Source organism: Bos taurus, chromosome 10 (genome assembly GCF_002263795.3).
Source record: "Bos taurus isolate L1 Dominette 01449 registration number 42190680 breed Hereford chromosome 10, ARS-UCD2.0, whole genome shotgun sequence".
NCBI classification, from domain to species: Eukaryota; Metazoa; Chordata; class Mammalia; order Artiodactyla; family Bovidae; genus Bos; species Bos taurus.
The window spans coordinates 103,185,028-103,201,541 of record NC_037337.1 but is presented as its reverse complement, the minus strand read 5'-3'; the positions used below and the strand labels follow the sequence as shown (position 1 = coordinate 103,201,541).

The window sequence follows — 16,514 nt, the reverse complement described above, 5'->3', positions numbered from 1 at the left end:
GCCAGGACTCGGAGGGCGGGGCAGGGCGGGGCGGGAGGTGAGGCCACTGATTGGTCCTGGGTCCGAAGCCAAGCTCCATGATTGGTTGTCAGAGTAATGCCTCCGAAAAGCCTGAGGCACGACGGAGAAGGTTCTGGTCTCTACCAGCTGTGCGCAGCTGCTTGTGAAATTGTGAAGAGTTGTCTAAGCTTTCCGAGAAGGCAATGGCACCCAACTCCAGTACTCTTGCCTGGAAAATCCCATGGACCGAGGAGCCTGGTGGGCTGCAGTCCATGGGGTCACTAGGAGTCGGACACGACTGAGCGACTTCATTTTCACTTTTCACTTTCATGCATTGGAGAAGGAAATGGCAACCCACTCCAGTGTTCTTGCCTGGAGAATCCCAGAGACGGGGGAGCCTGGTGGGCTTCCGTCTATGGGGTCGCACAGAGTCGCACACGACTGAAGTGACTTAGCAGTAGCAGTTTAAGCTTTCCCTGATTCGGCAGAGGAGGAAGGTGTCCTGCTTGTGAGTTTTAAGCCCTAAGTATTAACAAAGGTTTTGTGCTGTGTCATTATTTTGAAACAAAACCCATTTTATCTCTTTTAAATAAATGTTTCAGTTGGAGTCTCTAAAAGAGAAGAATTCTTAAACAAAAATATCAGTATCCCATTTTAAAAGGGACTTACCTGGTAGTCCAGTGGTTAGGATTCAAAAGCTGCCATTGCAAGACTAAAAAAAGTAAAAAACTAAAACCCAAAAACCTTTTTTAAAAAACCTAATATACTAATGTATCACCGACGTTTAAATTATGTTATTCTTTAGCGCTCCCCCACATCAGTTTTGATAAGCACATTGTTCCTGCATGGGGTCAATTTATTCTAAAATTTAAATATTGATATAAAGTTGAGCATTGCCTGCGAAATCCAATGAACAAAGAAGCCAGGCGGATTACAGTTCATAGGTTCACAGAGACTCACACATGACTGAGTGACTCAGCATGCAATAAAAACTTAAATGATGTTTTGTAATGTCAGGCTCTGTAGCAGTGGTTCCATTTTCATTTGTGATACTAGTTACTTGTGCCTTCTTTTCATTTCTTAGTCTTACCAGAAGTTTGCAGTTCTTATTAGCCTTTTCAAAGAACAAACTTGTGACATTTTTGATACTTTCATATGTTTCATTTGTATATCATTAATTCCTGCACTTATAATTTCCTTCTTACTTTTCTTGGCTTTACATTGCTATTCTTTTTCTAATTTCTTGAAAGAGATGACTTTTTTTCATACTTTGTTTTGCTAGTATGCATATATAAGATTATTGATTTCCTTTAAACAGTTTGCCAGTTTTTCAGATGTTATTTTTATTATCATTCAATTAAAAATATTTTCAGATTTTCAATAGGATTTTTGTGATCCATGGGTTATTTAAAATACTAAAAACTTCCAAGTTCATGTGACTGTTTAGTTATCTTGTTATTGATACCTAGTTTACATGACTTAAGATCAAAGAATATAACTGGTGTGATTATAATCATTTTAAATTTCTTGAAACTTTCCTTCTGACTGAAATATATGTTCAGACTCCTGTGTGTATTTACAAAGAATGTCCTGCAGCTGTTGGATGTTCTCAGATGTTGGGTACAGTGTTCTATCTAACCTATGTTCATTGAGTCAAATTTGTTAATCATATTGTCTGATTCTTCTATCAGTTACTGAGAGAGACATGTTAAAGTCTCCCATTATTTGCAGATTTATTAATATATTGTTAATTTTTGTTTTATATGTTGAAATTATGTTTTCAGGTGCATGCACATGTATACTTGTTACTTTCTAGCTGATTGACTAATTAAGCACTTAAATATAAAAGGCAAAACTTTATAATATGTAGAATAAAACACAGGAGACTATCTCTGACCTGTGAGAAGAAATTTTTAAAAATGAGACAAAAGTATTAAGCTGTCGGAGAAAGTATTTGCAGTGCAAACAACCAACAGGATTGGTATCCAGAACATGTAAGTAATCTTGTGAATCAATGAGAGACAATCTTATGCAAAAATTGGACAAACATTTGTATAGGCATTTCACAGAAGAGGAAACTTAAATGGATAATAAACTTTTCAAAAGATGCTCAACCATAGTGGTAATTAGGGAAATACAAGCTAAAACCGTGAGATACCATTATGTATCCACCTTACATATGTACCCTCCTACTAATAAAAATGACAAGTGAAAGTGAAAGTTGCTCAGTCGTGTCCAACTCTTTTCGACCCGGAGTTCTCCAGGCCAGAATACTGGAGTAGGTAGCCTTTCCCTTTTCCAGGGGATCTTCCCAACCAAGTGATGGAACCCAGGTCTGCCGCTTTACAGGCGGATTCTTTACCGGCTGAGCCACAAGGGAAGCCCTAGATTAATGGGGACTCCCACTGCTAGTGATGGTGTAAATTGGCACAATTTGACCAACTGTTGAGCATTACTTACTTGAAGATGTGCATGCCCTATGTGCCACTGCTTATTAGGTATAAACCTAGACAAATTCTTGCCCCCACTTACTGGTACACATATCCAATAATGTGTATGGCAGCATTGTTGCTAATAAGGATAGCAACAGAGATCATTTAAAAAATAAAACAACTAAAAACAACTACTTACTTATTAACAGTAGTTTGGATTATTTAAATTGTTTAATTTTCATACACTGGAATACAACAAAAGTTTGAATTTAAAAAAGCTAAGGAAGACATGCAGCATGATTCCATTTATTTAAAGTTCAAAGAACAGGCATAATGAAACTATACTTTCTAGGAATACATACATGGGAAAACTAAACATACATGTAGAATGGGAAAACTAAACAATACGTTTGTTGGAAAAATGTATTTATGAATTATTTACAAATGAAAAAACAGACACAAAACATAGAATAGTGATTAACTCAGGGCCGGGAGAGATACACAGGGGCCCTCAAAAGTTTTCAATACTGTTGTATTTCCAAAGCTAGATAGTGAATTAATGAGTGGGATTTTTTGTATTATTCTCCAGACTGTACATTGCATTACATGTACTCTTCAGAATGTATTTTACAAGGCATTTTCCTTTTGAGGTTCTCACCTCAGTGAATCCCAACACACTGACTGGAGACTCTTTATCCTCTACTTCATTTTTTGGTTATTATTGGCCTCATCTCCTGTGGCATGAGAGAAAACAGTATATAAGATGGCCCCAGTCATGCTTCTTAGTGAAAACTATTCTGAGTCTGGGCTTCCCAGGTGGCACTAGTGGTAAAACCCACCTGCCAATGCAGGAGACATAAGATACGCAGGTTTGATCCTTGGGCCAGGAATATCCCCTGGAGGAGGAAATGACAACCACTCCAGTATTCTTGCCTGGGTAATCCCATGGACAGAGCATCCTGGCAGGTTTTAGTCCATGGGGTCACAAAAGAGTTGGACACAACTGAAATGATTTAGCATGCATGCATTCAGAGTCTAACAGGGCAGTCCTATATTGGTGTTTTATAATTCATACTCCTTAAAAAAAATTCCTACTTTTAATTGTAATCTGAGTTCTCAGTAACTGGGTTCTTCAAATTATTCAATATAGAATAACCAATTATCTAGGGAAACTGGGGGAAAATTTGTGTCATCTATGTTAAGACAAATACTGGAAAGCTGAAGTAGCATATCTGAAAAAGTATTAAAGGTTGATTCCTATAGATAGTGGAAAATATGTATACACCTGTGGCCTGTTGTAATTCCCCTGGTGATCTGAATAAAACATTCACTATTTTCTTTCCCTTTTTAAAAAACACTTTACTGTGGTATAATATACTTCTCATAAAAATTCCCCATTATGTTTACAGTTAGCTTATTTATAGTATGGGCTTCCCTGATGGCTCAGCAGGTAAAGAATCTGCCTGCAGTACGGGAGATGTGGGTTTGCTCCCGGGGTCAGGAAGATTCCCTGGAGAAGGAAATGACTACCCACTTCAATATTCTTGCCTGGAGAATTCAGAGGAGCCCAGCGGACTACAGTCCATGGGGTTGTAAAGAGTCAGACATGACTGAGCAACTAACACTATTTGTAGTATGTTTGTGTGGCTATGCAACCATTACCACAAAACATTGATTTTTAAGAAATACATTTTCCAAGTCTAGATTAGAATTTACATTCATTCCTACTTATCTTTCATTTTGTCCAACTTAATCACATCTTTTCCTTTAAATTTTCTCCTCCTCTACTGGTGAATATTGACCTCCCCTTTCTCTGAACTCTGTAGCACTTGTCTGTCCCAAAGGACAGACTTTACATGTCAATTATCTAAAACTTTGCCTGTATATGACTTAATTAGACCCTCATCTTTCCCCCAAATTCTTTGTCATATTACTTGAGGGTTTTTTTTAACCACAGTGCCTAAAATCCCACCATTAGAAATATTTACTTATTTATATGGACTGTATATTAGCTAATAAGTAGTATTGTGTTGATGTTAAGTTTTCTGAATTTGATAATTTAGTACTGTGATTACGTAAGAGAATATCTTGGTTCTTAGAAGATACTTGCTGATGTATTTAGGAATAAGAATCCTAATGCCTCAGGTTCTTCTAAAGTAGCTCAGCAAAAATTACATTAGTTATAATTATAGACACACACAAAATCATATGGGGTGGATGTCAGGAAGAGAGACTAAGAAAATATGGCAAAATGTTAATGATTGGTAATGTAGGTGGAGAGTATATGGGAGTTTATCATACAAGTATGTAATTTTTCTCTATGTTTAAAGTTTTTGGGGTTTTTTTATGATTTAAAAAAGAGAGAAATCATGTTCCTTTAGTTCAGTGGTTCTCTGCCCTGGACACATTAGTAAGCTTTTAGAAACTACACATGCCTGGGCCCCAACTGCTAGAGATTCTTATTTAATTGGTCTTAAATGGGGTCCAGGTACCTGAATTTCTTTTAAGTCCTCCTAGGTGAACCTTTTTTTTTTTTTTTCTTTTTATACTTTTATATCCTTCAAAACATCTAGCAAGGTTCCAGGTACAGAATAGGTCTTTATTACATTCTGGTTTAAATGAATTCATTTTTTTTAAAAAAACATTTCTTAAATGTAGCCATAACATGTCATGGCTGTTTGCCCAAATCAGCAGTTACAAATGTATGTATATTGTGTATTCCAGCACTACATAAATATTACCTGTAGTGTAGGTATCCTTCCACTATGACAGATAGGATAGGGGGCTTTTACCTTGCCAAAAGAGCTGTGCTGATTGTAATTTGAGAGGGCCATGCTGCAGATCCTAAGCACTGCTTCCTTGCCCTCCATCCCTCCCAAAAAAACTGTCAGATATAGAGAATGAAGCCCAGTTAGATGGGAGTTCCGTGGAAAGGAGACAGGGATGGTTCCCCAAGGGTACTGCTGAGGTTAGTAATGCTTAGAAAGAAGCAACAAGCTAGAGAATGAATATATTGGGGAGTACAAGATGAAATACACTGCTGTTTAAATTATAGGCAGGAATGTCTGCAAGGACATAGTCAAAAGTAAATGGATATACTTAAATATATTTGAATACAGAAAAACAAATGCTCCACAGATAGGTAAAGCAAGAAAAAGAGACCGAGAAAGAGTCAGAGATTAGCTGGACTAAAAAAGTATCTTGAGAGAATTCAAGACCAGATTATAAACTAGCCCAGTCCATCTTATTTTCTAAATCTCAGGAACAGTTTTCTTTTAATTAAAGTAACAGGTTCCAGGAAATAAATGTTTTGTAAAATTTACATAAGAGCATAATTAAATAGGAAGAAGAGTGCATGTCTAAAAATAATCTGTTAAGAGTCATTGTGTTGGAGAATAAGGACTGCATGATAGAATTTCTGATCATGTTTGAAAAGGGTTCCTGAACATCACAAACTCCAGTTGCATTTTGCTCTGGTAAAAAAGGATGGATGAGCATGCTCATGAAAGTGGCTCCTGTGTCATAGTAGACCCCAGAGAATTAGAATAACATCTCAAAAAGCTCCAGTGAAATCCATTTAGAATACTGAGAATGGAATTCAATTTGTGAATCCTCTTTACATTTTCCAGAGTTCCCCATACATTGGGAAGAGAAACCAGTGAGACTGGTAAACTGTTTCAGTACCTCTTTAATAACTTTATGAATTTACACAATAGTATGACAGATTACTGTGGATGTAAGATATGCAATGGTTCTTTATTCTCTCCGCCATCATTAAGGCAAGGGCAGAAGTAGGGGTAAAGTTTCTCCATGAACACGCTGCTGAAGGTGTAAATGTGGGTCATAGTTTTAGCATTGTAGAAGGACACTTGTCCGCCCTCGTAATCTAGATATATGCCCACCTTGTTGAGGTTGTTAGTCAGTTTCAGACTGCAAGAAGGAAAATCCAGAGCCTTTAGATCGGTTTGGTTCCTTAGTCTTAAAAGCCAGAATCCTTGCTCAGGAGTCAGAGGACAGCTGCCCTTTCGAAGGATGGATTCTCTGACAACTCCAACTGTCCATTTTGTCTTCTTTGCTACTTCCACTTCCCAGTACCACTTTCCAGATGTGAAGCCTTTTGAGCCCAGCACAGCCACACTTGAGTCAAACCTCTCTGGATCATCAGGCATTAGCTGCTTAATGTCACCATGCCACACACTGGTTCGGTTTTTGGAGAGCACTAGATTTGGGTGAGCAGTTTTAGGGTCCAGAGTTAATGGAGATAGGCCTAGTAAGAAAATAAGAGAAAGCAGGGCATGGGGAAAAAGGGATGAATGCAAGTTCCCATGGACAGTATTTATGTGCTTTATCTCCCCATGCCATATATGCTTAGATGGGCAGGTAATAACTTATATACTATATATATATATATATATATATATATATATATATATTGTTTTGATATCCATGTGGCTACATTCTAGACATTTTTTATATTTGTGGTAAAAAATCAGACTTTACTCTGAAGCAATTTATACTCTAATAAGAAATGCTGAAAGGATAAAGATTTAGTAAGTGTGCCCAAAAAAGATCTCTAAGGCAATAAGTATTTTAGTTTGATGTAACATGTATGAGGTGTTTGGGTAAACAATGGCAAAAACAGAATGGGTTAAAAACAGTAGCTTGCATGATAGAGAAGATAAGGGCTTGCCTGTTAGGAGCAGATGAGACTGAACTAACTGATACAGAATTTAGAGGACAGTGGTAGTAAGTTTGCATTTGGTTTAATAGACACTGGAACTTTTGAGGTCTGGAATGGTTAATGCCACTGATGATCTGACTGTGACTCACAAACTGTGTAATTGCCAGTCTGGGACAGGATGGTAGAGAAATTAAGAGTAAGCTCTTAGAAACTGTCATAGAAATCTGAAAGTAATTTTATCTCAATCAATTTAGTTAAAAAACTGGGCTTGCACTTTGTAATTTTTTAACTCCATTTTTTCAAATAACGTTTATATTCTACAAACATTAGTTTTTAAAACTGGTCCTTCATCACAGGTAATTTGACAAGTGGTTTAGACAGATCAATGGACAGCAGTATAAAAAAGGAATTTCTAAATGAAGAGAGGTTGGAAGCATATTAGCAAGAAGGTGACACAAATTCTAAATGTGAGATAATTGAGCCTTGGCACAAAATTTGATAAAGGAAACACAAAAACTATTCAAATCATGGACAAAGATACAAATATGCATTTGTATTTGTAACACATTTATTGTTAGTGGATTTATTTATCCTCCGAAGCAAGAACAATCCAGCCTATCTCTCTCTTCTCAGAAAAGCTTGAGTCTTTTCCATCATCCCAGAGACTTTTTCTTTCTAACAAAGAGACTTTGAAGAATCCTGAAGATTTTCCATGTAGGCCAAATCTTCTCACTCTCACAGATCGATCCTCATTCATGTAGGGTTGTTATTTTTTAGGATGTGAGGACTATAATTTCTTTGAAGGTATCATAAAGAATTCCTGCTAACCTTTTTAGAACCCCCGTCTGCTCTCATCAACCAAGCCTCTGACATCTCCAGCTAGCTCAGCCTGCCCTTGCTTTGAGGATTCCTAGGAGTCAGCTTTGCATCCCAGCTTTTCTTCTTATGCCATAGTCAGTCCAACAGTAAGTTCTGTCAGCTCCACCTTCAGAATATATTCTGAGCCTACTCAGAATGTATAGACATAACTTCCACAAATACCAGTGTCCTGAAACTACTGCAGTAGCTTTTTAATTGCTCTGTTTCCACTCTTGCCTGTCTGCAGCCTATTCTGCCAAGAAGAAGAATGAGATCATCTAGTTCTCCTACTCAAAATACTCTTATGCTTCCTGTCATCCAAGGTAAAATCCAGAGTCCTTACCGAAGAGACAAGGCCTGCATGATTTACCCACTTCTCTGACCTCATCTCCAGCCGCTTACCACCTCCCTCCCCCCATTGAGTTTGGTCCAACCACCCTCGCCTTTTGGCTCTTCTTTGAACATACTAAGTTCATTCCTACTACAGGGACTTCACACTTTCTATTTCTGTCCCTGGACACTATTTCACCACATTGTTTACTCCTTAACATCATTCAGACCTTTATTCGTGCAAGTGCAATAGAATGTTATTGATAGAATCTAGCTAGGTATAGAAGTATTTACTGTAAAATTCTTTAAACTTTTCAGTATGTTTAGAAATGTCTACAATAAAACACAGGGAGACCCTGCTCAAAGAGATTTTCTCTGGGCATTCTATCTAAAGTAGCATGTTCATCCATCTATCATGGTTTATACTCTTATCCTGCTTTCTTTTCTCTCATAAATAATTATTTGTTGAGTATATCATGCTTTGTTTTCTTCACAGTAGTTATCAGTATGTGAAATTACTTGATTGTCTCTTTCACTAGAGTGTAATCTCTGGAAAGGCAGGGACTTTGTTTTGTTTCCTCATCTATCTTCAAAATTTGAAACTGTTCCTAGGTATTCAAGTAACTATTTGTTAAACAATTAAATGAACTGCAATTAGAGTTCCATATGAATCTTTGACACCAACTAATTTCACCACGCTTTGTATTCCTGTTATCCTTCACATAAATACCCAGATTGTAGATCTCTCTAATGATTTAATGTCTACTGTGCTTTTATCCTCATTATTCTGTTCTTTACTTCCTCTGCCTTCACCCATCCTCCATCTGTTCCCACCCAACCATTTCCACTCTGCCCTTTGGATCTACCTTCCCATTTAACTCTCATACATCTTCAGTTTACAAAATTCCCTTATCACCTCCTTAATTTAACATAATCCAGACTGATTCTTCCAAAAAAAAAAGAAGCTAACTGAATAACAGCTTCCAGAAGTTCAAGAGACTGTTCATTTTCTAAATTCAGATGCTAGAGATCAGGTAGCCACCACCACCACTTCCAGACCTGTGCTCTATTCCTCAATCTCATGTTAAAAAATCATTCTTCATTTGAGGCTCCTGTCATTCCTTTTCACATTTCCCTCTGGCTGTATTTAATGCTATCATCTACAAACTTTTCCTGGTTATACCCCCTGCATTTTGGGTTGGCCTTACCTTCCTACATCAAATCTAGCCCATCATTTCAAGGGATTTTACTGTCTTTTGGATATAGCTGCCCTTCTCTTCTTGCATGTGTTTGACTTTACTGCTAATGACTTTTGACTCCTTTACATTTAAGGTGTCCATATCAATGACTATATTCTGGAACTTGTAGTCATCAGGAACTGTTCATTCTCTAAAATCTTCAATTTAGGTATGCCATACTCTTTTATTTTTTGAGCTTTCTCACTCCCATCTCTTCCTACAACCATGACTTGACTTCATTAACATCTCTAGTCTCCTATTTCTCTTCATTATCCTAATCTCTTTGCTTCCTGGCTTAAAATTCTTCCCTAAACAGTTTAGCATTGATAGCTTCGTTGCCAATAACCTCAACACTTTTGTCCTCTTATGTTTCTGTTTCTGCAGCATCTGCCATGCAACTCTCCAACCTTGGATCTATTCAGCTATTCAAATTCACATCCTAATTCCTCACCATTGCAGGATGAAAATCACAAAATCATGCATACAGATACTTCTACAAATTCATTATTTCTACTCTATGCTTGGCCATCAGCACTGCCCCAAACTCTTATATTTCCCAAATCAAAGCCTCTCCACTTCCTCACAACAGCAATTTCAAACCTTCAACTCCTCCTCAAATCCCTGTTCCACCACTTCGTCCTTACTTCCAGGCAGAAGGTTTCATCTCCTCTTTCACAGAGAAACTACAGTACATTTTATAAATGAATAGATGAATGAAGAGATGAATCCCTCAATTCTTCCTACTCCCACTGCAAACCCTGTCTTACAAAATTATTTGCTTCTACCGTCTTTATCTCCTCTCCAGTTTTGGAGAAAGCTAAGTAAAGTCAGTACCTCTCTTTTCTGTAGCTCTCAGTCTTCCCAACATTCACCAATTATTCCCTTTCTTATACTATTGATTTCTGCCCTTCTACAGGCTGCTTCCCTTCAGTATGTTTTTAGAAGTCCTCTTTTGTCTTTGCTTCTACATATACATCTTCCCTTCTTATTGAAACTTCTCAAATGAGTGATCTATTCACTTCATTACTGCCTCATTCCAAATTGTTCCTGAACCCTATACAATATATAATAATTTATACTCATTCCACTCTTTTGAAATCACCCCTATCAAAGCCACCAATTTTTAAAAGCATCTCTCTTCCAGTTATTTTCTAAATTTATCTTTGCATTTGGTATGAGTGACCATTCCCTTCTCCTTGACACTCTCTTTGCTTTAGATTCCGTGGGGACTTTATTTCCTGTTTTTTCTCTTATTTCTCTGGCCAGATAATTCCTCAGTCCCTTCTGAGGCTTAATTGACCTTCATCTGTTGTTATTCTCTATAACACGCTCTCTCCTTGACTGTATGTTCTCATTCTCCTTAGGCAATCTCATTTATATCAATAGCTCAGCTACCCTCACTCAATATTATTTGTTCCAGCTCTGGCCTCTTTCCTAAGCTCCAGTTAGAATAATTATCCATTTGAATATATACATTTAATTGTTCTGTAGGTCAACACAACATGGCCAAAATTGAACTCATCAGCCCCCTCCAAAATCTGCATCCCCTGTATTTCCATCCTTGACATCACCTTTCTCTATGCCTTACCGCTAATTACTGTCCTGTATATTTCAGCTCTCAGAATTCTGTCTCTGGAATCTATTCTTTATGTTCCATTACCATGCCTCTGGCTTACATCTTAATAATTTTTCACCTAGAAGGTTGCGGCAGACTCTAACTTGGTCTTCGAGACTCTCCTGGGGAGCGGAAACTATGTCTTTTATTTCTGTATCCTTGGAGCCCAACTTAATGCTCGGCATGTAGTATGCCCTCTCTGAGTATGTCAAATGAAGGAGTGAATTTTGGTGATATTTTATTGATACACACAAAACTAAAGAAAATATATTAAAATATTTTAAGATAAAAACAGTTCCCTGCACTGAAATACATGAATGGCCATATTGTCCATGGTTGCTTTTTCACTACAGTGGTATAGTTAAGTAGTTTTGACAAGACCAAACAACCCCCAAAACCTAAAATATTTACTGTCTAACTCTTTACAGAAAAAGTATGAGCCCCTGTCTTAAAGCAACAGCCTCATTTATAAGGCAGGAAAGAAGAAAATAAGAATCTGCAGGATAAGAATAAGCAAAGGCCTAGAAATAAGAAGTATAAAGTATATTTTACCAAGGTTTGACCATAGTTACATTATTATTAAAATAGCCATATATTAAAAAAATCCCATTTGATTTTCTTAAATGTAAAATTATACCAAAAGTAAGGAAAAAGTCAGTTTGTGCTTTAAATGATGCTAGAAGTGAAGTTTGGGGGCAAAGAGTACAAGAAGAAAAATACTGTGATCCTGAAAGAGCTAAAATTTTCAGGGTGGAGTAACAGAGGAGGAAGCTGCACAGAGACATCAAAACATCTACAAAGGGATTCCCTCAAGGATGTGACTGAGTATTGCCACATGACTACAGTGAAATTCATTAAATCTAGATAGTGAATCTCCAGAAAGCAGAGCTCACACAAGACTGGGAATAGTTTTCAATCCTGCCAGTCAGGAAAAATGTTATAATATGTGGAACATCAGACAGAGTACTCAGAAGGGTAATATCTTAGAAAATTGGCAGAGTTAGCCCAAAATTAAAGGCTTCTATTGAAACACACTAACAAAGCTTAAAGGCTCAACAAAGCTTAAAGTGTCAAAAGGAGCAAAGTTATTTCAAATAACTTCACTAAATGCCAAAGTTAAATCAATAGAGCTTAAAGGATTACAACAAAGTTAGCAAATAGCAATGTAAAACTGATCGTGTTTGACAGCCAGAAGAGACAAATTACATAACTATCCATTCCTTAAGTGTGAGCTGCACAAAGTAAATTGCTTTCCAAAGTATGGAAAAGAGAAGGGAAATAACTTACACTACCTCAGCCAGGTGATTAAAGCCAACATCAACAGTCATAGACTATGCTGACAGAATGTATGCTTGATATGATGAAAACGACACTTTAACTCCATGGTCTCCCTCACAGTAACTCACAACCCTAGCATTATTGTGAGAAAAACATCAGACAAATTGCACTAACGTGGCATCCTACAACATACAGAACCAGCAGTCCTCAAAACTGTCAAAATCATCAAAAAACAAGGAAAGCCTGAGAAATTGTCACAGCCAAGAAGAGCTTAAAACTCAATGTAATGTTGCACCTTCAATGGGATCATGGAATGGGAAAATGACATTAAGTAAAAACTAAGGAAATTCACTCCGGGAGTTGGTGATGGATGGGGGGCCTGGCGTGGGTCGCAAAGAGTCGGACACAACTGAGCGACTGAACTGAACTGAAGGAAATTCAAATGAACTATTGATTTTAGCTACTAGTAATGTATTTTTAATGGTTCATTAATTGTAAATAATGTATCACACTAAATATAAGATAATATAAACTAGGGATGAGGTATATGAAAACTCTCTACTATATTTTCAATTCTTCTATAAATCTAAAAGTATTCTAAAAAATAAAGTTTATTAAGGAGAAAAAAATACATCAGCCATGCAAAGCAGCAGGAAAATATAACCCACAGTCAGGAGAAAACTCACACAATAAAAACATGTTAGAAATTACAACAGTGGTGGTATTAGCAGACAAAGACATTAAAACAGATATTATAAATATCTCTCATTAGCCTGAGAATGTAGATGAACAATAAACATGGTAAAGAGAGAAACTGATGATATAAAAAGATGCAACTTTTTGAAGAAATGAAAAACATTCTAAACAGGATTAACAGAAGATTAGACAGTGCAGATGAAAAGATGAGAGAACTTGAATAGCAATAGCAACTATTCAAAATGAAACACAGAAAAAAGGCTTAAAAAGTGCTGAGCATCAATGAGAAGTGAGACAATTTTAGGTGGTCTAATGTGATTGAAGGCAGGAGAAGAGGGTGACGGAAGATGAGATGGGTGGATGGCATCACCGAGGCAGTGGACTTGGGCAAACTCCAGGAGATAAGTGAGGGGCAGGGAAGCCTGGTGTGCTGCAGCCCATGGGGTTGCAAAGAGTCGGACACAACTTGGTGACTGAACAACAACATGTGTAAAATTAGAGTTCCAGAAGTAGAGAAGAAAAGATGGAGGTACAAAACCTAAAAAAAATAATAGCCAACATTTTTCCAAACTTGATGAAAATTATAAACCCATGGATCCGAGAAAACACACCAAGACCCGCATAGTCAACTTGGTGGAAAAAAAGTGACAAAAAACTAAATCTTACAAGTAACCGATGAGAAAAAAAGATAGTGCATACAGAGAAATGATATAAAAGTGATAACAGACATCTCATCAGAAACTATGCAGGTGAGAAAACAATGGAGTGGCTTTTCTAAAGTAGTAGAGTCTATCAAACCACAATTCTATATGAGGAAAAGTATTTTTTTTAAATAAGGTAAAATAAAACTGTGGTGGTATCCAAACATTGTCATGGTAAAACTCAACATGTAGTAAAAGATTTAAAAGATGACATAAAAATGGAGACTGATATTAAGAGAAACAAAAGGAGTCTTCTAGACCAGCATGGATATTACTCCATGCTGGATGAACCAGAGGCAGGAAAAAAAAAAAAAAAAGCTGAAGGCAAAGTGCAAGAAAGGAAAGTGGGAAAGCAAAGCAAAAGCGGTAAAGGCAACGAAGGGTTTAGCCTGGTAGACCCTTAAAAAAACTCGAAAAATACCACATGGGATAGATCCAATGTATCCACTGGTTTCAGCGTCCATCAAATGAAAACTTTATTTCCATGTTTTAACTTGGCTTTTTTTCAATTTAAATCCAGCATAACTTCTCAAATTTGTTTTGGGAGCTTGAACAAAATATTTTCTTTGATGGATTTAAAACAATCAGAAAGATAGACATTATCAAACTTTGGCAAGGATTTGGAGAAACTGGGACTCTCATCCATTGGAGGTGGGAATTAAAATGAATCCACCATTTAAGGGGAAAAAATGTGATAGTTTCTTATAGTTAAGCATATACTTAACATACAACCCAGCAATCCCATCATTAGATATTTACCCTGAAGAAATTAAAGCGTGGACTTCCCTGGTGATTCAGGGGACACGGGTTCAATCCCTGGTCCAGGAAGATTCCACATGCTGTGGAACAACTAAGCCTGTGCACTGCAACTGCTGAGCCCAGGTGCTGCAACTGCTGAAGCCCATGTGCCCTAGAGCCCATGCTCTGCGACAAGAGAAGCCCAAGCTCTGCAACGAAGAGTAGCCCCTGCTCACCAAAGCTAGAGGAAGCCCAGGTGCAGCAACTAAGACCCAGCGCAGCCAATAAATCAGTTAAATAAAAATAAATGTTTAAAAAAGAAAGCAAAAAGATTTATAAACAAATATTCAGTCAGGTTTCTTCATACTAGCCATAAACTAGAAACTATCCAAATGTCCATCAATCGGTGAATGAATATACAAATTGTGATGTATCCATAAAATACAGTGATTGATACATGCAACAACATAGGTGAATCTCAAAAAGCATTTTGCTAAATGAAAAAAGCCAAACAGAAAAAACTACATAATATATGTATGAGATTTTAGAAAAGACAAAGTGAAATAAAGTAGATCTGTGATTATGAGCAACTGAGGATAGAAGAAAAAGATTGACCACAAAGGGTTATGCAGGAACTTTTGGGGATGACAGAAATTTTCTATATCTTGATTTTGGGGATGTTTACATAAATGTGTACATTTGTCAGACTCATCAAATTGTACATTAAAATTAACAAATTTTCTTCTATGTTAATTATACCTCAGTAAAGCTGATTTTTTTCATTGTCAGCTACCTGGAAACATTAGAAGGGGTAGATGTGTGATTTTCATTAAATCAGTAATTACAAATAATAATGAGTCTATAAAAAACTTTATTTAGAGCTCTATTTCTGTAACTTTTTATTTGAAACTTTATTTTATGTTCTTGAAATGTTGTCTGTGTTCTTTTGTCCTGTCCTGTCCAGTTTTGTTTTGTTTTGTTTTTTTGTTTTTTTTTTTTTAGTATCTGCAGGATGACAAAAACTTAGTCACAGCTATTGAAACAATTGGTTTTCTTTTGAAGCACTTAAGATCTGTAAATAATCTCCTAAGATGATATACTCTATGTTATGAACATTAACCACAAGAGGAACTGTACTCATACATATGATGAATATGTATAGTAACTTCTACCTTCAGAGCAGAGATGCCTCAGACACTTATATAACTGTTTTAGAAAAATATTGGTTGTTACATTTGATAGAACAGTCAAGCAAAATCATAGGCTGAGAAGTTAGTTCTGACACCAGACTCTATTCACAAGTATAAGATCCTGCATTCTTAGATAACAGTAAGAGAAGAAATTCAGTCATACCAACTAGCCTTTTGGCTAAACTTCATGCCTCCCTCCTTCTAGACTCAAACGTACTGTTAGGGCCACAGAAGAGGTCCTGAGAATGAAACATTAAATTGGGACCCCCAGGAACCAATGGCTCCTACCCACTGTTACCTGGAGAGAGGGTGGACTGCATGTCTCTCCATATCGTGTACTGGATGGGCCCTTTGAACACGCCTGGGCTCAGCTTTCTGGAGACAAGCTCCTTGGGCGTCAGCATTCTCATTCCTTGCTCCAAGCTGCAGGGGACGTAAATTGTTTATTCTTAGACATCCTCCAGGGACTGAAGGCAGGCTATTAATACCACAAGGAGACATTTACCTGTCCAAGAGAGGTGTGATGTCCTAGAAGAGGAAAGGAGAAATGGAAAGGTTAGATGCGTGTTCATCAGCTCCAGAAATTTGTTTGGTGTTACTGGCCACCACCAAAATTTGATGGTCAAAACTGCAGTCCTATGCAGATGGCCCCCATCCCATTGCCACCAACTCCTCTCATCCTCCAAATGCCTTTTTTCTGATCTTCATCCTTCGTCTATCCCACGATAAACTGTCTTACTTTCCTCTGATTTTCTAG

At 37.1% G+C, this 16,514-nt stretch overlaps 1 protein-coding gene across 3 annotated transcripts in view; it reads right to left on the bottom strand.

The window, feature by feature from the left end:
* Nucleotides 1-6,102: 6,102 nt before the first annotated feature.
* The window catches only part of TRIM69 (tripartite motif containing 69), a 35,931-nt gene continuing 25,519 nt past the window's right edge, over nt 6,103-16,514 (bottom strand). For all 3 annotated transcript variants that reach the window (XM_059890979.1, XM_024998176.2, XM_059890980.1), the window contains 3 exons: nt 16,263-16,285; nt 16,056-16,180; nt 6,103-6,699 (listed from right to left, as the gene is read on the bottom strand). In XM_059890979.1, the coding sequence (XP_059746962.1) occupies nt 6,158-6,699; nt 16,056-16,180; nt 16,263-16,285 (690 nt within the window). In that variant the 3' untranslated portion in view covers nt 6,103-6,157. The remainder of the gene's footprint in view (nt 6,700-16,055; nt 16,181-16,262; nt 16,286-16,514) is intronic.